General features: G+C 32.5%; 1 protein-coding gene across 15 annotated transcripts in view; it reads left to right on the top strand.

The window, feature by feature from the left end:
* The window catches only part of LOC139501048 (kazrin-like), a 74975-nt gene that overhangs the window by 32021 nt on the left and 19387 nt on the right, over nt 1-23567 (top strand). For 10 of the 15 annotated variants that reach the window (XR_011658443.1, XR_011658445.1, XM_071290005.1 and 7 more), the window contains 5 exons: nt 17054-17404; nt 18962-19168; nt 21288-21448; nt 22590-22736; nt 23074-23227. Coding sequence is in view for 12 of the 15 variants with exons in the window: in XM_071290005.1 (XP_071146106.1) it covers nt 17054-17404; nt 18962-19168; nt 21288-21448; nt 22590-22736; nt 23074-23227 (1020 nt within the window). In the remaining 3 variants the exon portion in view is untranslated. Of the gene's footprint in view, nt 1-2885; nt 3022-3077; nt 3155-14098; nt 14187-14292; nt 14731-17053; nt 17405-18961; nt 19169-21287; nt 21449-22589; nt 22737-23073; nt 23228-23567 lie in introns of those variants that run through there. The other 5 variants (XR_011658444.1, XM_071290012.1, XM_071290010.1 and 2 more) reach the window with 4 other exon arrangements.

Below are 23567 nucleotides of genomic sequence, written 5' to 3'. Positions count from 1 at the left end.
TAAGCAATTCTCATTGTTATGTCATTTCCCGGGTCCCGTTAGACCTGATTTCCCGTTTTCACGATAAAATAATTTGACTTTCACGTGTCACGCTTACAAAAAATAGGCAATCCCTCGTCACGCTTATACCCCAATGAGACCCACTCTCAAAAGTCTGCAATTTGTTTTCATCTGATCAGCATTGGATTATATTGTTCGCTGTAACAGCTCCGATTTATCATTCACAACCATTTTGACAGCTAAATAAGATACTTTATTGATTCTCTCAGTAAACGCATTGAAGATATTACATGCATTGTTTAATAAAAAGATATTTGTATTGAGGGGGAATTATGTCTTCGTTGATCAGCCTGGAGATTCCAGGAAATTACGTAACTGAAAAAAAATATGGAAAAATGAAAGAGTGATATGGAAAACCAGTTGACTTTAAATTAGTAATTTTCTTGGGTCTGGAAATTCCATGTCAGATTTACTCTTAATTATTTCAGAGATACTATTTTTAGCCTAATATCTATATAAGATCTAGAATGAAAAAAGTTGCCATTTTGGATTTCTGAAATTTTAAAATGTTTAAGGACAACAAATGAAGAATATGAAATGTTAGGCCAGAAATAACATTGAAGTTGTTTTATGTAACCTTCCTACCCACCTGAAAAGCAGCTTAAAATTTTATGACACATGAATTTGTTTGAATATTTCTGTTTTGGAAGATTTAGTCTGCTCTTGCAGTATTTTCTCGTCTTAAACTTGTAAAAAGTAAAATCACAAAAATACTGAACTTAGAGGAAAATCAATTCGGAAAGTCCATAATCACATGGCAAAATCAAATAACAAAACGCATCAAAAACGAATGGACAAGAACTGTCATATTCCTGACTTGGTACAGGCATTTTCAAATGTAGAAAATGGTGGATTAAACCTGGTTTTATAGCGCTAAACCTCTCATTTGATGACAGTAACTTATGTTGTTGGCCAAAAAAAACCAATGTTTTACTTTATATCCTACTTTACTCCTTCTAAATTGGGATTACAATTTATTTAAAGCTTTTTCACAATCTTAATCATATAAAGCTATTTCGCCACCACTTATGTTTATCATTTTCACAGTTTCCGTCAGAAAATCAATGTGCACACTACTATATGCATATATTTTCCCCCTTTTCCTACATCCATAATCAGAAGTGACCATGCGAGGGCTAAAACAGCCAGTCAAGGTTTATAAAACAACTCAATAGTACATCATGAAAATTTGAAGAATTTTTTCTCAGAATCTTCTCCATAATTGAATTAAATACCATTGCACACCTATTTTGTCTTTTTTAGATTAGATATATTTGGGTTTTAGGTTACCAAAGCATGGATTTATGCAAGACTAGTGGCAAATATATAAATTCATAATTTTCCCTGCAGAACCTCTAGTAGTCATACCATCTAACCTGAATATAATATTATACATGTACCTTGCAATCCTTATATATAAAACTCTAGTGTTTATATTATATAACCTGTTTTTCATCTGAATATGAATGCAATATTTTTCCATGTTAAACAGCCATTAACACTTGTGAGAGTTATAGTGGGCATATGCATTTGGTCTTTTAAACAAGACAATGAATTTTCAATGGTATTTTTAAGTGTAGTGTAATTATGAATTTGGGATAAAATATTTAATGAGTATAAATCATTAATGTTCAAAGACACATTTTCAATACTACATTAATAATTAAAGATTTTGCCACAAAACAATGTCTCTATGTAACATAAATTATACATGTTGCATCACAAATTACATCAGCATAACCTTTGCAATGAATTCTCAAGGGAGACAACTTATACATATGTAACTGGTTTAAATGAATATCCTACACCCATAGGTACCAGTAAATGCATCATAGCTGTCAGACATTGATGATATTTACTTATCAATAATAATAAACAGCATGATTGTCTTAGGAATGTGTGTTACATAGTCAGTCAGGCCAACATCATTTATTTTCTGGGTTGTTTTCTTCCTTCAAGATATAACATATGCATCTGATAGAATTTCTTATCATAGATCATTGCTTACTATATATTTGGAAGATTTATAAGTAAGATGAGGGGGGTGGGAATCATTAATAACAGAGTGATTTATTATTTAATTTTTTTGACAAATGCAAATTGCTTATGTGCATTATACTGCACATTTTTAATGGCAACATGCAATTTGGACATAAAAAATGGATTGAAAATTCAATCCCTACCTAAAATTGTTATGTAAGTAAACAATAAGGGAGGTAATTTAACAAATTATAAACAATTGCATGCAAGTGGGATGTATAGCTAGCTATAAAACCTGAGGTTCTTCTGAAAACGTCTGCACTAAATCCATCTTCGCTAGCCAACGAAGGGTTATGATCCACTACCCTCCCCAATCCTCCAAGGGCGGAGAGGAGGGAATTTGATCGTTACTCTTGGCTAGCGAAGATGTACAAAATCAGGAATACTGATAATTGTTTTCCATTAGTGTCTTGATATAGTCTAACATTTAATTTTTTGCAGTGTTTACGGACCTCCCCCTTGGTCAGTTATGTTAATACTTTTTTGCATCAAATAAACATTATGTATATTTGATAAACTATATAAGCAAACTAAAATGAATTTAAAAAAGAATTGACCACCAAGTTGAAGTAGAGTTTAAGTGTTTAAACAAACAAATTTTCTAGGCCAAATGTTTTATTAGATAAGATTTAGTGAAGTGTATGATATGGAATTATTGTTAAATTCCTCCAGAAATAAGATGCTTTTCAATTGTTAAATCATAACTAATAATCTGCTAATAGGCTACGACCTTTCTGATGTGAGGTCAAACGAGAAAACTCACTCATTGCTGATGATTAGGTTACATGATAAAATCATGATTAGTTTGTAGTATACAATAACTTATATATGGCCTAAGGGGCTTTTGTTGATTACCACTATACAAGATGAAAATGTTTTCATGTAAAACCACTGATTAACACATCTATATGTAAACTAAAGGTAAGAACTATATTTCTCTGTCTTGTAGAATTTTGTTTGTAAATATTTGTCAGTTTTATAAATGCCGATAATTTAAGATGGAGATGGATAACTATTTTAAGCTGTAACTTGAGGCTGCGTGTATTGTTGCAAGGTCAGTTTTTTCATAGAATAATATACCGATAATTTAAAAGGAAGGTCTTCTAGGATATAAAGAATGTGGATTAATTGTCTTCTAGGATTTAAACCGTAACTTCGTTGAGGCTGCAAGGTAAAGATACAAGATCAGTTTTTTAACAGACAGTTGTAGAATATTCAGATCATTTAAGATGAAGATGGATTTATATTATAAAGATTTAAGCAGTACTTCAAAGTTCAAACACATGTATTTATTATTATTTGCTTACCAATTAAGACTAAGTGATTTTGCATGGATAGTAATAAAATTAGGATGAAAAAGGATAATATATCTTAAGGATTTAATTAACCCTACTTCAGACTGCTTGTAATATGTTTACAAGTTAAGGCAAAGTCAGTTTTTTTTTAATGGACAGTTATATTCATAGAATGTCTTGTAGATTAAATGGATAATCTAAGACCAAGATGGATGATTTAAGCCCTACTTCAGGGGCATGTATTGTTTACAAATTAAGACGAGGTGACAGTTTATTGCAAGGACAGTCATTGAGTAAATATTTGTTTTTCAGTGTCTTCCACGGAAATTGTTTTACACTATTTGACATATATATGTATCATGTTTAGTAACAAAAAATTATATAGTAAAAAATAATTATGTTGATAGAACTGCTTTGATTATAAGTTTCTCCAAAATATTTCAGGGGGGCAGTAGCATTTCCTTGCTGGTTGGTCTTGCAGAAGTTATCTCAATCATTTTAAAAGCTTTAAGATAGAAGCAGGTTGCAGTAACATTTCTGAATATCTTCCACTTCGTTGTGAAATGGAAGCTTCAAGGCCTATAATAATGACCTATACTTAAGCTTGTTCACTAGATCTATGTCATTTAGACTCTAGTGGATTCAATTGTCTCATTTGCACCATACCCGTAGCCAGGGGGGTTTGGGGGGTTCGGACGAACCCCCTCTTGAAAACAAATAAGCACTGTTAAAGTCAACGTTTTGTTAATATTGTGACTGTTAAAGTCGAGTTTGTGAGTCCAGAGACAACTTACTGAGGTCATTAAAATGAAAGAAACCCTGATTGAGGTTGAAGCTTGCTTATTGTCTCAAGGTGGTCAAAAGTAGATCTATAAATACAAAATAAAATATTTCTGTCGCCTCTTCTTGAAAGATGACATAAATTTGCTCAGAAAATCCTAATTTTTAATCTCTAACCATCCTTCTCTAATGTTTTGAATGCCTTCATTGAATGTATACTTCTTGTGGGAAGAAAAAAGATGAGTAGAGATTTCAAGGCCACAGTGTTAATTGATATACTGCTTTTATCATCAACAACTGTTAGGATATATAATTTTATTTCTAAGGTAAACACATTTTATCTTTCATCAGAATTTTTGTTATTTAGGTATTTTATCACTTTGATATGTTAAGTCAAGGAGCTACTGTTTGGTTTATCAACTTTTGTTGATTTTGTGGTTGTTCATGTAATAATGGTAAAACTATGAAGTCTAATAATATCACTGAAAAAACATTTTATTCTCCTGTTACATTTTAGCCACAACACAGTTCATCATAGATTTAATGTAAATATATACTTTAAGATAAAAAGTTTAACACGTCAATTATAGACAGCAACCTAAGAATAAGTTAAAACCACAAAAGATGACTACTTGGATGAAATTTTGGATTATAAGTAGTTGTTGCTATTTAGAATGTTTTGAATCTCGAATAAATGAACCCAGTTTGTTTCTCCAAAAAACCAAACTGGATGATTTTTTTAAAAATTTTCATCTTTATATAGAAATGTTGACCTTTTAGCCATTTACCTAATTATACCACTTTATCCCCTGATTTTGAACTTTTACACGGTTTTGAGTTGACTAATTTTATACACTGTTAGTTTTAACTTTAATTAGTAGATTCTCTCCAACCTCCAGCTAACTGCTAATACACTAACTGCATCCCATTACTCAATTCTTTTTACAAATTTATGCTTAATATTGTTTGTGTAGGGTAAATTTTAGAAAGCATTGAATATAAGGAATCAATAAAGTTTAAAAGCCGGTTAAATTTCTAAAATCTGGGTAGAGGGGAGATAACTCATCATAATTGTTTTTTATTCATGGAGATTTTCATCAAAACATTTAAAATTTTATCTTGAAAACAATATTATTGCAAGAATTGATGGATGGGAAATAAAATTGAGTCACTGTAACCTAGTCAGATGATTATCAAGATATATACAGAAGTTAGAGTAAGATATATCATGATTTTACAGAATTTTATCTACGAATTTGCCAGGTGCCACTATATTTTTGTTAGCACTGTCGACTTATATATCATACTTAATTTCTGACTTAAAGTTGATATTGTAAAAAGTTTGGCATAGCTGCTGAAAAAAAAATTGACAGTAAGAATGTTGATCATTTCATTGTATGGAGAGATTTATTAAAATCGTTTCACATGAAGGATTTACAAACAAAAAATTCTGTAAGTTTTATTTATTTTATTTTTAAGATCTTATGATTTTTGCTTGTTGATAATTGACTACATTAATCAGCTAAGAATGATAATTGCAGATGCTTACAGCTGACATCAAATTTGTTTTTCGTTGATTGTTTTGTACATAAATCAAACTGTTGGTTTTCTCATTTGAATTGTTTTGCTGTTGCATTTTCTCCTGTCTGGGCCTTAATTTAAGATTACTGTAAATTCATTTATTTTCGTGGGTATCAATTTTCGTGGATTGCTGAAATTTTGCATATTCGTGGATATTTAATTTCGTGGTTTTGCCAATCTCTGTATACAAAACCTATTTAATAAGTGTATTCGTTGAACATTTGAATTCGTGGTTCACCTGTACCCACGAAAACCACGAAAATTGGTATCCACCGAATAATAATGAATCCACAGTATTGCATGTTATGCAGTATGTGGTTTTGCTCATTGTAAGAGGCCTCTTGACCTTATATTTTCTACCTTTTAAATCCTTTGTAACTGCAAGCTAAGATAGCTAGATGTCTCATTGAAAGTCATTCCAGTCATCTTATTTGTAATATGTAAGCTGTTTTTATCAAATTTATATATATAACAAAACTAATTTAGTATATTATAGTATTTATCCACAATTTAAAATTTACAAAGCAAGAGCACCCTCAGAGCCACACATTTTTTTTAAACTTAAAAAAACAAAAGCAGCTTTATAAATTTTTAACAGATTTTGAAAATCTTTTGCATTAATTATCACCTTCTAGATTTTTGTTGTGAAAATCAGAAATTTTTGTTTCTCCTGCAAAGAATTTGAGATAACTTATAATGAATGGTTGAGCAGTTGATTAAGACATTTTAGAATTTGTACTATTTCCATTAATTGTGACCTCCCTCCCCTCTTTTGTTTTCCATCTGCTCCCCTTAAGTTCTTTTTTTACCTTGGTCTGCATAGAATCATCCAAGCAATAAATCAACAGACCAAATTCATAGTGGATAAGGATGAACCAAAATTCTTTTATTTCTGCAATAATATATCTTGATTTTATTTTATTTTTGAATTATGATACATCATGCAGTTGTAAAGAGGAGTTGAGTCATAGCTGCTTACTATCTTAAAGATCTTTATATCATTTGAAATCTTTGTTGCTAACAATATCCCCTTGTTAATCTATTTTTCCTCTCATTAATTTGAAAACTGAGTATGGAAATAGTTTGCAAAGCAAATCTGAGGCTTATTGAATTTTGTGTTCAGATATTTATTGCCTTGATGCAACCCCCCCCCCCCTTTTTTTTTTTTTTTATTAAAAAGAGAACTAGTTTGCAAAGTACATGTCAGACTTGATTTGAAATTAAAATCCTCCTTGTATATTTCAAAATTTCAATGGAGAACAATTTTGTTCAGATCATGCTAGTAAGTTTAAGCTTATATATAGCAGGGGCGGATCCAGCTATTTTTAAAAGGGGGAGGGGTTCAAACTGTATGTCCCCATTCCAATACATTGATTGTCCAAAAAAAAGGGAAGGGAGATGTTTCAACCCCCAGAATCCACCTCTGGATCCGTCACTGTATTGTCTTTATCAAGCTCAGTAATTAAACTCTGAATGCACATCTTTATAGAACCGGTGTAAGATACCCCCAACATTGAATACAAGTAATTGGAGTGAAAAAGACATCTGTGCATATAGACAAAACTATTGGGAAGTTATGGTTTAATAATCTCAAATTATGGCAAATTATTCAGAATTTCTATAATCAACAGGTGTAGACATCTTTGTTTACTAATTAACTCCTAGATATAAATGTTGGCAGTTGTATGTAAATAAAAGATCTAAAAATAAGCTGACTGCTTTATTAACCTGTCTTTATCATACCCTCTTATCTGTTTCTATAAATAAGTTGTACATTTCTTAATTATGTGAAGTTTACACCAACATCAATCAGCCAGTGTACATTTCATGTTGCCAGCATTTTTCTCTAATATTCAGGGTTAAGGGTTGAATGACTGATGGGTTACATATTCATACTCACAATGAATTAACTGTGATGTAATAAAAAATGATATGTTTGGTAACGTCTTCAATGATACAGCAACCCACAGACTCAAATAACTTAAATGATATCTAGAGGTTGACTTTCAGTTTAAAAATAATAAATAAATGACTTTTCAAAATATCCCAACAGTCACCCGGTGGATCAAGCCATTTAAAAAAGGGGGGGGGGGGGTATCCAACTATATGCTCCCAATCAAATGCATTGATCGGCCAAAAAAAGGGGGTTGGAAAAAACCCCGGACCCCCCTTGGATCCGCCACTGCTCAATGACATTCAGAGGTTCAACAAATTCCACTGATATGATACAAAATGTATGACTTTCATTGTGTCAAAAATCTAAGAATAGACGGGGATCCCCATCCCCCTCATAACTGAATAGATCAGACAGCAATCGTCTACAGATTTTTTATGCCCCACCTACGATAGTAGAGGGGCATTATGTTTTCTGGTCTGTGCCTCTGTTCGTCCGTACGTCCGTCTGTGCGTCCGTCCTTTCGCTTCAGGTTAAAGTTTTTGATCGAGGTAGTTTTTGATGAAGCTGAAGTCCAATCAACCTGAAACTTTTAAAATACACATGTTCCCTATGATATGATCTTTCTAATTTTAATGCCAAATTATAGTTTTTACCCCAATTTCATGGTCCACTGAACATAGAAAATGATAGTGCAAAGTTCAGGTTAAAGTTTTTGGTCAAGGTAGTTTTGTTATGAAGTTAAAGTTACATCAACTTGAAACTTAGAACACATGTTCCCTATGATATGATCTTTCCAATTTTAATTCCAAATTAAAGTTTTGACCCCAATTTCACGGTCCACTGAACATAGAAAATGATAGTGGGAGTGGGGCATCCGTGTTACTATGGACACATTCTTGTTAAAATGCCTATTTTAATGGATGACAAAAAATATCATAACTTGTGACTGTCTAAGAATGCTGAAGAAGGAAGCAACAAGAATTAATTTGCAGCATTAATTACTAGTATATATATTGCCTATTTTCTTATTGAAGAAGGGCACACTGGTTCTCCGGGTACTATATTAGACTGCCTCCATCAATCTGAACCATGCAGCATAAAACATTTTAATGGGTGTTGTTTATGTGTTACATATTTGTTTTTCGTTCATTTTTTTTTTTTTACATAAATAAGGCTGTTAGTTTTCTCGATTGAATTGTTTTACATTGTCTTATCAGGGCCTGTTATAGCTGACTATGCGGTATGGGCTTTGCTCATTGTTGAAGGCCGTACAGTGACCTATAGTTGATAATGTCTGTGTCATTTTGGTCTTTTGTGGATTATTAGTTGTCTCATTGGCAGTCATACCACATCTTCTTTTTTATAGTATCTAATATTCACTGCTGATATAGTTATATTATGAATGACTATACAAATCATAATTAAAAGGAGCATCAAGATTATAAAAAATTATGAATAAAAGGAAATTTAAGATAATGATCTGAAACAGCAACCTAACAATCTTTGATCCACCCAAGAAATATAATATGATAGACAGACACCCAACAATGAGCTGTTACTATGATCCACCCATTAGACACTTTAACATGATAATTAAGAAACAGCAGACCAACAATCTTAAAACCACCCAAGTTATACGATAATAGACAGACACCCAACAATGAATTGTTACTATGATCCACCCATTAGACACTTTAACATGATAAGAAACAGCAGACCAACAATCTTCAAACCACCTAAGTTATATGATAATAGACAGACACCCAACAATGAGCTGTTACTATGATCCACCCATTAGACACTTTAAAAGAGGGACGAAAGATACCAAAGGGACAGTCAAACTCATAAATCTAAAACAAACTGACAACGCCATGGCTAAAAATGAAAAAGACAAACAGAAAAACAATAGTACACATGACACAACATAGAAAACTAAAGAATAAACAACATGAACAACATGATAAGTAACAGCAGACCAACAATCTTAAAACCACCCAAGTTATATGATAATTTATAATTTAAGACAGACACCCAACAATGAGCTGTTGCACTATGATCCACCTAAGACACTTGAACAGTTTTACATTTTGAACTAACTGATAGTTTCCTGCACCCATCCTATACAAACCAGTTATGTACTTAATAGTATACAAATTAAAGAATTTTAAGTAGGTATCATAATAAATAACACTCATTCATGTATGATAGTAAGTATAGTCTACATATCTATATAAGGATTTATATTTTTTAAGTAAATTTTTTATTCTAATTAAATCTATCCTAATTTAGTATTTCGTAAAAAAAAGAAGTAAATGCCTGCTTGATAAGATGAGATCTTTTGTTATTATTGCTTGTTGTTCATGGTCTTTACAAATTTTTGTTTTGAGTGTGAGCTGCACATTCTATTAATAGCTATCGGAACAGGAGACGTAATTAACGATACTTACACCAAGATGTAAATGTTAAATGAAATTAGGTACCCTGCATTTCTCATGCATTTCAATAACATATGGTCAAATTGCTGAAAGACCCCTGCTATAAATTAATGAAATTTTGAATTGACAATTTTATCTTGGTGTAAATTAGATACACACAATCTGGGTTAATGCCCTCAAGGGTGTATCTCGTACAAAGATTGCATTCTTCTGCTTCTGAAAGCAAAGTGCATTGTATGGCAAGGCAATCTGATGCAAAAGATAGAAAAAAAAACAATTGTTTTTAATGGCAATCTTAAACACAAATCTTAATGTATCATCCAAAGTTATAGTCAGTAATAAGGTGTGGTGGAAGTAAAAAAGAACTATTAATTTTCTCGAGCTGAATTAGTTTTGTGAGAAATCTTATCGTTATTTTTATGAACATCTTTGTTAAACCCAACATAGTGGTTTAAATATTACGCAGTTTATAAAATTATTGATGTAAAATTTTTCATAATTATTTCCATTTTTGAAAATCTTAGGGGAACAGTTGTCTTGAACCAAATATATGAGGCGTACAAGAAGGGAAAAACATTTTGATAGATCTGGAGTTGATTTCTAATTTTTTCATATCAACCTTAAAAGTTGACTGGGGGATAGAAATACTGTCACTTAGATATCTCATGTGAGGTCCACCAATATAACAAGCTGATGGGCATCTGTTTGGTTGGGACCTTTATCAGACCGAATGTTCTAAGTGGTTCACTTATTGTATCACTAGCCTGGGCATCTGTTTGGTTGGGACCTTTATCAGACCAAATGTTCTAAGTGGTTCACTTATTGTATCACTAGCCTGGGCATCTGTTTGGTTGGGACCTCTATCAGACTGAATTTGTTCTAAGTGGTTCACTTATTGTATCACTAGTCTGGGCATCTGTTTGGTTGGGACCTTTATCAGACTGAATGTTCTAAGTGGTTCACTTATTGTATCACTAGTCTGGGCATCTGTTTGGTTGGGACCCCTATCAGACTGAATGTTCTAAGTGGTTCACTTATTGTATCACTAGTCTGGGCATCTGATTGGTTGGGACCTCTATCAGACTGAATGTTCTAAGTGGTTCACTTATTGTATCACTAGCCTGGGCATCTGTTTGGTTGGGACCTTTATCAGACCGAATGTTCTAAGTGGTTCACTTATTGTATCACTAGCCTGGGCATCTGTTTTGTTGGGACCTTTATCAGACCGAATGTTCTAAGTGGTTCACTTATTGTATCACTAGCCTGGGCATCTGTTTGGTTGGGACCTTTATCAGACCGAATGTTCTAAGTGGTTCACTTATTGTATCACTAGCCTGGGCATCTGTTTGGTTGGGACCTCTATCAGACTGAATGTTCTAAGTGGTTCACTTATTGTATCACTAGCCTGGGCATCTGTTTGGTTGGGACCTCTATCAGACTGAATGTTCTAAGTGGTTCACTTATTGTATCACTAGCCTGGGCATCTGTTTGGTTGGGACCTCTATCAGACTGAATGTTCTAAGTGGTTCACTTATTGTATCACTAGCCTGGGCATCTGTTTGGTTGGGACCTTTATCGGACCGAATGTACCGGTAGTTGACCAATCATATCACTAGTCTGCCAACTCTCAGGTTGTTAGTTCAAACCTTGCGGGTTCTGTGTTCAACTCCAATCTTAGTTGACTTGTTAAGGATTGTAAGTTTTCCTACTGAAGGTCATGGCACTTAGGTAACTTCCTCAAGTCTTGTCTAAATGTCTTAGGACCTGACTTAGGATGTCTTACTCTGTTAGTTATTTCTGTTTTGTTGGGTTGCTGTCTCAGTGATTTTATTTCATATTTATCTGCTGCCTAAATCAGTACAATAAAATTGAGAATGGAAATGGGGAATGTGCCAAAGAGACAACAACCCGACCATAGAAAAAAACAACAGCAGAAGGTCACCAACAGGTCTTCAATGAAGCGAGAAATTCCCGCACCCGGAGGCGTCCTTCAACTGGCCCCTATACAAATATATACTAGTTCAGTGATAATGAACGCCATACTAATTTCCAAATTGTACACTAGAAACTAAAATTATAATAATACAAGACTAACAAAGGCCAGAGGCTCCTGACTTGGGACAGGCGCAAAAATACGGCGGGGTTAAACATGTTTGTGAGATCTCAACCCTCCCCCTATACCTCTAGCCAATGAAGAAAAGTAAACGCATAACAATACGCACATTAAAATTCAGTTCAAGAGAAGTCCGAGTCTGATGTCAGAAGATGTAACAAATAAGAATCCTTACAAATAGTCATTTTTGGTTTTGATTGTAGTAGCTGACCTATTTCATTATAACCCAGTTCATCTTTAAATGCCTGTCCAGTTATTATTCCTTCAATCAAGATGAATGCAAAATTGTAGAGCCTTTTTAATTCTTATTTACTTTTACTGTAAGTTTTTCTAGTATTGTTATGAGATATTTGTCACTGGTTATTTAAACTAACAGTACAACAAATTTTAGTTTTCCATGGAATTTTTGTGCATATTTTATTAACAGCTGCAAAACATCCTTGTTAGAAGTTTTTTTTCTGAGTATACCAAATTGAAATGTATGATATACATATGTAGAATGGTTGCCTTCAGCTATATATATCTTTTTTTTTTTTAAAGTGATGAGAATCTTACAATTCTTTTGATCTGAGAAAATCATGACTTTTCTTGATAAATTAGTTCTCAAAACTTCAAGATTAAAAAAAAAAATTTACATACGTAATTTATTTAATATGTAAAACATATATACCAGATAAATTTATACTTTTGAAACAGATTTTACTATGTAAATATTTACAAAAAATTAATGATATTTAATAGTATGTAAATATAAAAGTATTATATATCGCATAAACTTTAAAGAGCTGATTTCTTCATCATTACTTCATTAATATCACTTCATCATGGAAATGTGTTCACACTTTACAAGGGTCAATAAATTTTAAAAATGAAATCGTTCAAAGTTTACACTCTGCTAGAAACAAGAAATGTATCGGTGATTCATGTTTGAGTTTTGTAAAATCTGTGCAATTTTTAAAGACGAGATAAAAATTTAGAGATAAAAATTTAGAGCCCATTAGATGTTAACGATTCCATGATTATAGATTTCAAAACTTGATTAAACGTCTATTTCAGAAAGGTAAGACTTAGATGTGAAATTAACATCTGCAATTTACATACTTAAATTGGCGATTATATTTAATGAAGGGTATCGGAATCGAAGCTGATTACAGGTACTTATAATCCTTACGATTAAAGGAGATACAATATATCAGAAATCCATTTTGTGTTTTAAATCGTTAGAAATAAAGATGGCTTAGAAAGTTCAGATTTTTATCATAGCTTCATAAAGAATTTAATTTGTGAATTGAATACTTTTTATTGCCGATCAGCGTTATCAGTGGAATTGATGTATAAAAAAGTGTTGAATTCATCAGTTCTTTTCGGAAACGTTTTTCTTGAGTGATCCATTACCTTAAAAAAAGGATTCAGATTTGAAGTGGGAAACTGTGTGGTTGTCTTGAGCTTGATATATACTGTGACACCTGTTAAACTGAACCTCTTTGGGACTTAAGATTTTGTTTGGTTTTGGCTGATGTTTGGTTTTATCAGGTTCAAAACACATACAATTTGATATGACGGTGCTTTAGAACATGTTTGGTTTATACAGGTTTTTGGTTTATGTAGGATTTGGTTTAGCCAGGTTTTACTGTATATGTGAAATGTTTTAGAGAATGTCAGTTCTCATTAGAAGCATTTTTTCTTGAGTGATACGTTACCATAAAGGAAGAGTGTCCGATTCTTAGCGGGATACAGGTACTTGAACATGAAATGTATCGGAAATTCATCTCAGTTAGGAATTGATTTTAGTGAATCGTATTTGGAAGAATCAACATTGGACACAATTATTTATAGCTTTTAGATTGGGATGAGCTTTTAGTATAAGATGATATATCCAATGTTTATATAGTGACTTTACATTGGATACTGATACCCATTGAGGATTAAATTTGAGGAAAATTTATGAGATACAAAATCCAACTCGGAAATCAATCAATGAAATTGTACTTAATTATATAATATTTCATATAACTAATTGAAGTGATTTTCCAGATTATGTAAGAATCATATTCCAAGAGGTATACCTAAATGTTAAGTCTTTTAAGCTACAGTCTATTTATGCTCTGTTTTTACTCATACCTGGATTTAAAATTTTAAGATTTCCTATTTAAATGTTAAATTCTTTTCATGGAACTGTATCAGATAATTATTTGAGCTTAATAGAAATCAGAGGTTAGACCAGTATTTTTGAGAGATTTATCTAAATGCCATTATCAAAAAGAACAGATATTAGATATAGAAAAAGAAGAGGTTTCACTGGTTACATTTTTGTTGGAGTCTTAAAAGAAAATTGTCATCTGTTTTCATTTCCTGTCTTAAAAGTTATCAGATTCAGTCAGGATTGAATACAGGTACATGTACCACAGATCATATCGTGATGTATCTTTTCTGGGGAAGTTCATCCAGTATGGAATTAATAGTGAGGATGAATGTCCGTGCTTAATAATTCATTTCCTTGGTTATTAGTGTGTCTGAAAGTTCAATAATGTATGTACATACTTAATTTAGATTGTAATTACATTATATATAAAAGATATAGGGGACTTGGTGGCCGAGTGGTCTAAGTAGTTACTTCTGTAATCACTAGCCAGTCAACACTGGGGTTGTGAGTTTGACACCCGCATGTGCTGGTGCACTCGACTCCAATCTTAATTGACTAGGATTGTCAGTTTTCCTATCGAAGGTCAGTGGTTTTCTCCGGACACTGAGGCTTCCTCCACCAGTAAAAACTGACCGCCACGAAATAGCCTAAATGCAGAGCTTAAAAGTGGCTTTAAAACACCAAAAATCCAAATCAAATATAACAAGAGTTTGAGAGGTAAGCTAGAGCAAGATAAAATAAGAAAGATTTGGGTGTATACCATATTGACTAAAAAGACACAAAGTCAGCAGATATACATGTCTTGAATATTTAGGGCAGGGTAGATCAATTGTTGTTTTTTTGGTTTTTTTTTTACATTTTCTGAATTTGACTGTCTGGCCTGCCTGATTATTAATGAAATACTTTTGCCCTTTTCCAGTGATACACCAAACACTCATTATTCTAGTTCAGCCACTGTTAGTTGGAAGTTGTAATAAGTGGTCCCACCAAGAAAAGTTTTTGGAAACATACATACAAATTCATTTCTGTTTGTTTATATAATTCAGTACTATATTCAATGTTAGATGCAGATATATTTGAAGGTTGTCTCCTTTGAAATAATAGTTGTGTCTGAAATACAATTTAACCTTTTAGATTAAGTTAAGGATAAGCAGGAAATTTATCTACAAAACTTGTATATTACGGAATAGATTACTATATTTATTACCAATTATGTTTCTATTTACACAGTTAATTGTATGATTATAGGATGTGTATTCAATTTTATCCTTTAGAATTGAAATTCTGACGTAATACGATCATTATTTTAAACTGTACATTATAGACTTGAAGAAGTTTTATGCATTATATTTTGTTACTCAATCCGGCAATCAGAAATGTAATTTCAAACATGTATGTCTATCTGAAAGATGCGTAATATCTATGATCTGTGAGATAACATGAAATTTATTGATATTTATAACAAATTAACAGTAATAACCTCTTTATAGAAACATGCATTCTTTAGAAAATGTAAAGAAACAAAAACATTAATATGAAATGTACTGAAAGATATTTCTGGTGAAATTGATTCGCATGCAATCAAATATGAATTAACCTGGAGCTATATACATGAAGGTTAAAAATTAACATGCTTTGTTGTTTGAAAAACAGTTTATCATCAATTTATAGAAGGAGGCATTTAAGGTCTTAATTTGTAAATTAAGGTTTTTTTTTCTTAAAATATAAGAACAGAAGACAGTGGATAATTGCTGCGACTAGTGTCTAACTTTAATTTAAATGGTGGAATAATAATCCTACTCTTTTATTTGACAAGGATTGTCAGTTTTCCTGCAGAAATTGGTGATTCTCTCCAGACAGTCCAGTTTCTGCCAACAATAGGGCTGAAAATGGCTGAAAACCTCAATCATTTAATCCATTAATATTTTATGTTTAGGATATATAATATTCCTTGATATATATATATATTGCAATTTAAAAGGGAGAATAACTGTGATTTGATACTTGCATAAAAGAGGGACGAAAGATACCAGAGGGACAGTCAAACTCATAAGGGAGATAACTCATTATTAAGTATTTTTGTTCAGTTTCATTAGAATAAAAGATGATATCCCCCACTTGCTTGCCTTCACCTTATCTTTTCTTTTATATGTCCAGCAATTATATTTTCATCCATTTTTTGTCATGTCCTAAATAAAATGACTTCTGTGCTTGATGCTTTATGTAACATGTAACCACTTATTAGTTCAACTTTGTATCTTCTTGATGAGACCGGGACCTTGGTGGCCAAGTGGTCTAAGTAGTTACTACTGTAATCATAAGCCAGTCAACACTGAGGTTGTGAGTTCGAATCCTGCTCGTGCAGGTGCACTCGACTTCAATCTTAATTGACTAGGATTGTCAGTTTTCCTATCGAAGGTCTTTGGTTTTCTCCAGGCACTCCGGCTTCCTCCACCAATGAAACTGGCCGCCACCAAATAGCCTAAATGCGTTGCTTAAAAGTGGCGTTAAAACACCAAAAATCAAAAAAATCAAAAATCTTGTTGAGACCAGATTTGATACTTAATTTGGTGAATAAGTTTCTTTGAATTAAAATCATTGATCACTTCATTTCTGGACTAACCAAATTTGTGTTCTTTATTTTACAGATTTATGTTCAATAAATGCTGCTAACCAGGAGGTAAAATCATTTCGTTCTTTATTTTTCAGCTATCCAGTCACTGGATTGTCTTAATGATCAAATTGTGGAATACATTTTCCGACCAAGAAATGGCGAAATCTCCTTTGACACAGACTTGTCACCAAAACATCAGGACACACTGAAGTCGTCTATGGTTTTGATTAGACGACTTCTGCACGACGCTCAGAGTAAATTCCGTAAGATGGTGGAGGATAATAAGAAATTAGCTGCGAGAATCGACGGATCAATAAACGCTGCCAACCAGGAAGTGAATTCATTACGAGCCGAATTGCTGGACACGAATAAAAAGTTAACAGAAATTAGTGAAATAACTGAATCAACACCTCAACAGGATTGTGGGACAAAGTGTGATGACGAACGTGAGTATTTTACAAAATAAAGAATAATGGGCAGAAAGATATAAAGGGCTTCAAGTGTTACCCTTGACCTTGTGTCCTTCCAACTTTCTATCTTTTGCCCTTAATTCTGTCTTTCTATCATTTTGTCCATCCATCCCTCCCATTTTCACTTGTTTGAAGCTGAAATTTATAAAGCAGGGGCATTCATGTCCTCAGGCACATGTTTGTTTTATTTGTTCTGTTTGGTTAAATTTTTTTTTTTTTTTCTAGCAAATAAAATTTGTAAAACTTTTTCATAGAGTTTGACTGTTTTGTTTGTTTATCAATTCATACATAATTATGCAACGATAAAAGATAAATAGAGATTTCTGGATAGTTGGATAAGGAGAACAAAAACAAGTTTGTTCAGTTTATAATTTCATCCTCTATACCTCATCTGATTTAACATCTACAAGGTTAAAAGGTCATATCTTATTTCAAAGGAAAAGATTATGAAATAAACACAGGATAACTAATAATAATACTTTTATTATCATTCAAAAGGCATCTGTTTTGGGGTATTTTTGAACTTTTTAATTGAAGATTTAATAAGTAAAGCCACATATTTTTATAATCTTATTAAGCATCTGTGTTCAGAAAAAATTACCATCATGATAACCTATTTCAGGAAACTGATGGATTATTGTATGGTATTTTTAACTTAAAAAAAAAAGAATCAAACATTTTATAAATGTTATAAAGTGCAAAATTTTTCTGGTCTTTTACAATATTGTGCCAGCTGTTACTTTTAATATAGATAATGATTCGAAAAACAGTCTCTGGTGAAATTAAAAAAATTTGAATTGAAAAATTGATTCTGTAAATTCAGAAACTATTGCGAAAAATGCTTCAGGTTTATTTATACCTGTAATTATCCAAACTGCATTTTGAAATTTTTTATATGAATCAAATAGGATTTCTCTAAATATATGCAAAAGTTAAAATTCAGAGCCACATCTTAGTCTAAAATGACAAAATAACAATAATAAATGCACACAATAATTTCTGAATTTACAGCACTGTAAATAGAAGAGAAATCCTTAAGGAACAAAATAAGCGAAAAATAAACACATCCTGAGACACTTCAAAAGTATCACTACCTAGACCAATTGGTAACCCAGGTCCCAGTGACTAGTTGATGAAAAATATTTATCAATTTAAGGGCTGCACTGAGTAGCTGAGTTTGGTTTGGTACAAAGACATGGATGTTGAGTCATAAATAAATACACTATGACCAAGCATTACCAAATAAATACACTATGACCAATCATTACCATTCTCTTTCCAGAAAAGAAAAAAGTAAAATACTAAAAATACCAAACTTTAAGGAAAATTCAACAGAAAGTCCTTTATCAAATGGCAAAATCAAAAGCTCAAGCACATCAAACCAATTGTAAACATTACTGTCATGTTTCTGACTTGGTACAGGCATTTCCTCATGTTGAAAATGGTGGATTAAACCTGGTTTCATAGCTAGAAGTATTTATAATAAGACAATGTTTGGTATTCATATAATTACATGTATTCTCTGTTTTACAGATATAAATCCCAAACAAAGAGTCGATGAAGATAATGAAATGAAACAATTAAAAGAAGAGAACTCTCGGCTGAAAGCTCAGAATGACATTTTATCTTCACAAGAAAATGGCAAAGATATAAACTGTGATATAAGTAAATATGGTGAACTGAAACTAGAACTAATTCAGACTAAACAGGAGCTTAATAGAGCAAAGGAGGCATTACAGGGTAAGTTGTAACAAGGAACCAGTTCTGAAATATTGGTAGCCTGTATGCTAATAATAACACATAAAAAGGATAACAGGAATTGCCAAAACAAACATACAAACAAAGCAAAGCGCTGGCTAAAGCAGACTTCTGGCCTTGAAGGCATAAAACTTTGCTCAGTGCTCGGAGCACAAAAATCATGCTCGAAACATGAAATCCAGCAATTTGATTGGTTGATTTTCGAGTGAGTACAAAAATCATGCTCGAAAGTTTTATGACCGTGAGTCCAGGAGTTTGATTTTCCCACATCGTTGAAGACCCATGGTTGGTCTTTAGCTGCTTTCTGCTCTATGGTTGAGTAGTTGTCTCTTTGACACTTTTACTGACTCAATTCTCTATTGTAAAGAAAAACGCATGACTTGGTACATGCAGGCACAAAATGTGATTACAGGTTCTTTTTTCATGCTCATTAAATTCACCCTTTTCTCATTTCATAGAAGTAAAACACATTATAAAATCTTGATCTGTCCAGCTACCAACACTATGTCTAATGAATCAAACATGGGTGCGGTAGTTTCTTGCTGCATTTAAGACCTATTAATGACCTTCTGCTGTTGTCTGTTCTATGGTCAGGTTGTTGTGTCTTTGACACATTCCCCATTTCCATTCTCAATTTTATGGAAATAAAAGACACCACATAATTTTGAAAAAAGGATTTAAATGTGCTTTCTACTACAGAAAGTTATAAGATACTCGCAGCTGTTCGAAGTGTCTGTTTTTATCTAAGTTTTGATAACCAAATTCCTCATGACAAATAGTTTCTTGTAAATCATGCATTCCCTTTTGAAAGCCAGAGTTAAAAATATGATGAAAAAAAATATAATAATATTTTGTGCAGGTATGTATTATTGCAAATGAAATAACTCTCTGCAAGCGACTAAATGACACAGAAATTAACAACTATACGTCATGGTACAGATTCAACAATCAGCAAAGCCCATACAGCAATGAAGCTATAAAAGGCCATGCAATGAAAAATGTAAAGTTTTGTTCTCTTATAAGCATACAGTAATAAATAACCTCCTTATAAAATTTAAATGATGTTAACGATACTATTTAGGTATTTAAAATACACAAACATTTCATTGGGTTAATTTTCCACCTCGTAGTTAGGTCCAGGGGAAATAACTCTAATTGTCCTGTATGAACAGAGTAGGTTTGAGGTTGCAGTCTTGTAATTGACTGCTCCATAGGCTTACATGCAAAACAGCTGATCTTTGAAAATAAAAAAAATAATGTGAAATTGTGATTTAATAGAAAAAAAGTGGGTCATGCAATGAAGAATAAAAAGTAACGTAAACCTGAAGTCAACATTTTTTTTCTACTTTCTGTTTGCTGTTTTTACTAGGCCGCACCACTTCCAGTAACCTTTCCTGGATTGATATCCCCAAAAAGATGCAATTTTTTTTTTAAAATCTATATATATATTTCAATTCAGCATAAACCTATAATCAAACAAAAAAAATTGAGTCCAGAAAATTATTTGGAAAAAAATGGACTATTTTGTTTTCCTCATTGTTTTGACATGCACCGGAAACTGGAGTTGTAATACAAGACTGGTACCTTTAGTTATACATGCACCTACACACCAGATTACCAATTTTAAAGATATACTAGTGTTTATGCACCATAAAGCTCCCAGAACAGTAGGCCATACCAACCCCTTTTTGAAAAACAATAAAGCACTATTGAAATCAATATTCTGTTTGAACTATGACTACTATGGTTGAGAGTTTGTTTGTCTCAGGTCAATGTATCCTTATTTGAAACTTTGAAGATGTGCAACAAATTCAAAATACATTTAAGCAGGCCATTCTTTAAAAGACTGCAGTATCATAAAATTGAGAATGGAAATGGGGAATGTGCCAAAGAGACAACAACCCGACCATAGAAAAAAACAACAGCAGAAGGTCACCAACAGGTCTTCAATGTAGCGAGAAATTCCCGCACCCGGAGGCGTCCTTCAACTGGCCATATGACTTTTTCTATAGTTGTCAATTATTGTTGAAATCATAATCAAGTGCACAGAACAACTCCATCACCTGAGTGTTTTAAATCATGATATATTTTTATATTACAGCAATGAAATCTGACAGAAAGAGATTAAAGGCAGAAAAGTTAGAGCTTCTGAACCAGATGAAACAGTTGTACACCACACTGGAGGATAAAGAGACAGAGTTACGGGACTTTATCAGAAATTATCAACAGAAAATGGCAGAAAATGACGAAACCATAAAACAGGTAGACATCTTTGAAGAAAAAAAATTGACATGAGACATATTCATACAAAAAAAACTTTTTCTGCAGAAGAAAGATTTGATTTTTCAACTGACTTTTTTTAACAATTTGAAGGAACTTTGTGGTTTGTTTGATTTTATGATACTAACATTTTCTGTTACTCATACATAGATATAGGAAGATGTGGTATGAGTGCCAATGAGACAACTATCCACCATTTAAGTTTGAATGAAGTGAATGTATGCAATTACAGGCAATCAAACAGCCTTGAACAATGAGAAAAAAATCATAACTGTGTATTGCCTAATATAAGGTCAAGACATGAAAATATATAAAACAACTCAAGTGAAAACACTAACAGTCTTAATTTATAATTTACTAATGCAAATATGACAGACATGAAACCACGACAACCACTTAACTACAGACTTCTGACTTTGGACAGGCACTTAAAGAATATTGTGGGCTTAAGCATGTTTGTGAGTGATCTTCCCTAAGTGTTCTTTTATATTTCTCTTTTGATAGTTTTCATCATGAGCTTACCATTTAATAGTTATTTCCAGCACATATTTCCTGCTCATTTAAATCAGTATAAAACCTTCTCATCACGAACAAATTTTGTTTATGGATATAGGAAGATGTGGTATGAGTGCCAATGAGACAACTCTCCATCCAAGTAAAAATTATAAAGTAAACCATTATAGGTCAAGGTACAATCTTCAACATAGAGCCTAGGCTTTGTATATATATGACTATTGTATTTTTTCTGTTCATAAAATTTGTTTTTCTCAATAGTACACCCTGCATATTTTGAACAAAAGATTTTCAAATTGATTTTGTTTTCCTGACAACCATTTCTTTATAGTACTGCATGATAATATAAATCTTGATCATCATACATTACAGCCAATTACATTAAGTGTGTAAGCAAAGGTAACATCCTTGGTTAACTTGCTTGCTAGCTGAACCATAAAGTCATTATTATGTAGATATACTACCCTCCTTTACTAGTCTACTCTTAAAGGAGGATAACCTAATAATGACTTCATGGTTCAGCTAGCAAGCAAGCTAACCAAAGATATTACATTTGCCTACACACTCAATGCAATCGGCTGTAAATGATGTTATACATTGTATTTTTCAGTTGGCCCGTGAAAGAGAGGACACTGAACAGGAGAAATGGGAGATAATCAAACAAGCACGGGATGCTCAGGAAAGGGCTGTAATCCTACGCACACAACTTGAATCCAAAGAGCAACACATTAAAAAGTTAGAAATGGAACTTTCTGTGGTAAGAACAAAATGCCACAGAAGAATGCTGTCTATTTTTAAGGGCGTAGCAGATGTCGTCAAATTTGTTTATAAAAGACTGTCTAAACATTTTTTAAAGTGTTTAAAATTATTAAAAATTAATAAATAAGAAAATTTAATATTTCAAAATCGTAAATTTTGATGGAAAGAATGTTCCTTTGGCAAAATTTAAAAAAAATTGATAGCTGAAAATAAAGTGAATCCATAATAAGTTATTAATGGGAGATAATCAATACCATAAATCTATCAGTTTCAACATCAATTTGAAATTCCTTTTTTTTTAAAACTTTGATAAAAATATAAATGGTATTTTGTAGATGAAAGAACAAGCAGTGAAGACTGGGTATACTTTACATGTGCCGTCCACGCCACCCACCATACGCTGTACCACACCCAACAGTGAAGATCTGCCACCATACGAAACACCACCATTGTCAGCTAACCTCACACATAACGACTCAAGTTTTGATGGTATTATTTATGTTCTGTTAATTATAAGTCAGCTTAGTTTTTTTCCTATTACGAACTTTTGACTTCAGACTATATTATTTTTCTTCTAAGGAAGGCCAGTGTCTCTTTAACTAACTTAAGAGAATCTGAAGAAGGCCAGTGGTCCAAACTTAAGATTTTGAAGAATACCAGTGATCCAAATTTGAGAATCTAAAGAAGGCCAATGACCCAAACTTCTAAAAAAATATTCTTTACACATTATCAATGTCAAGTATGTAGTTTTATAATGTCTAGTATGTAGTCTATGTAGCGGGAGTTTCTCGCTGCATTGAAGACCCATTGGTGGCCTTTGGCTGTCGTC

Source organism: Mytilus edulis, chromosome 13 (assembly GCF_963676685.1).
Source record: "Mytilus edulis chromosome 13, xbMytEdul2.2, whole genome shotgun sequence".
Taxonomy (NCBI): domain Eukaryota; kingdom Metazoa; phylum Mollusca; class Bivalvia; order Mytilida; family Mytilidae; genus Mytilus; species Mytilus edulis.
The sequence above is the reverse complement of the archived record's forward strand: the minus strand, read 5'-3'. Positions and strand labels throughout refer to the sequence as shown.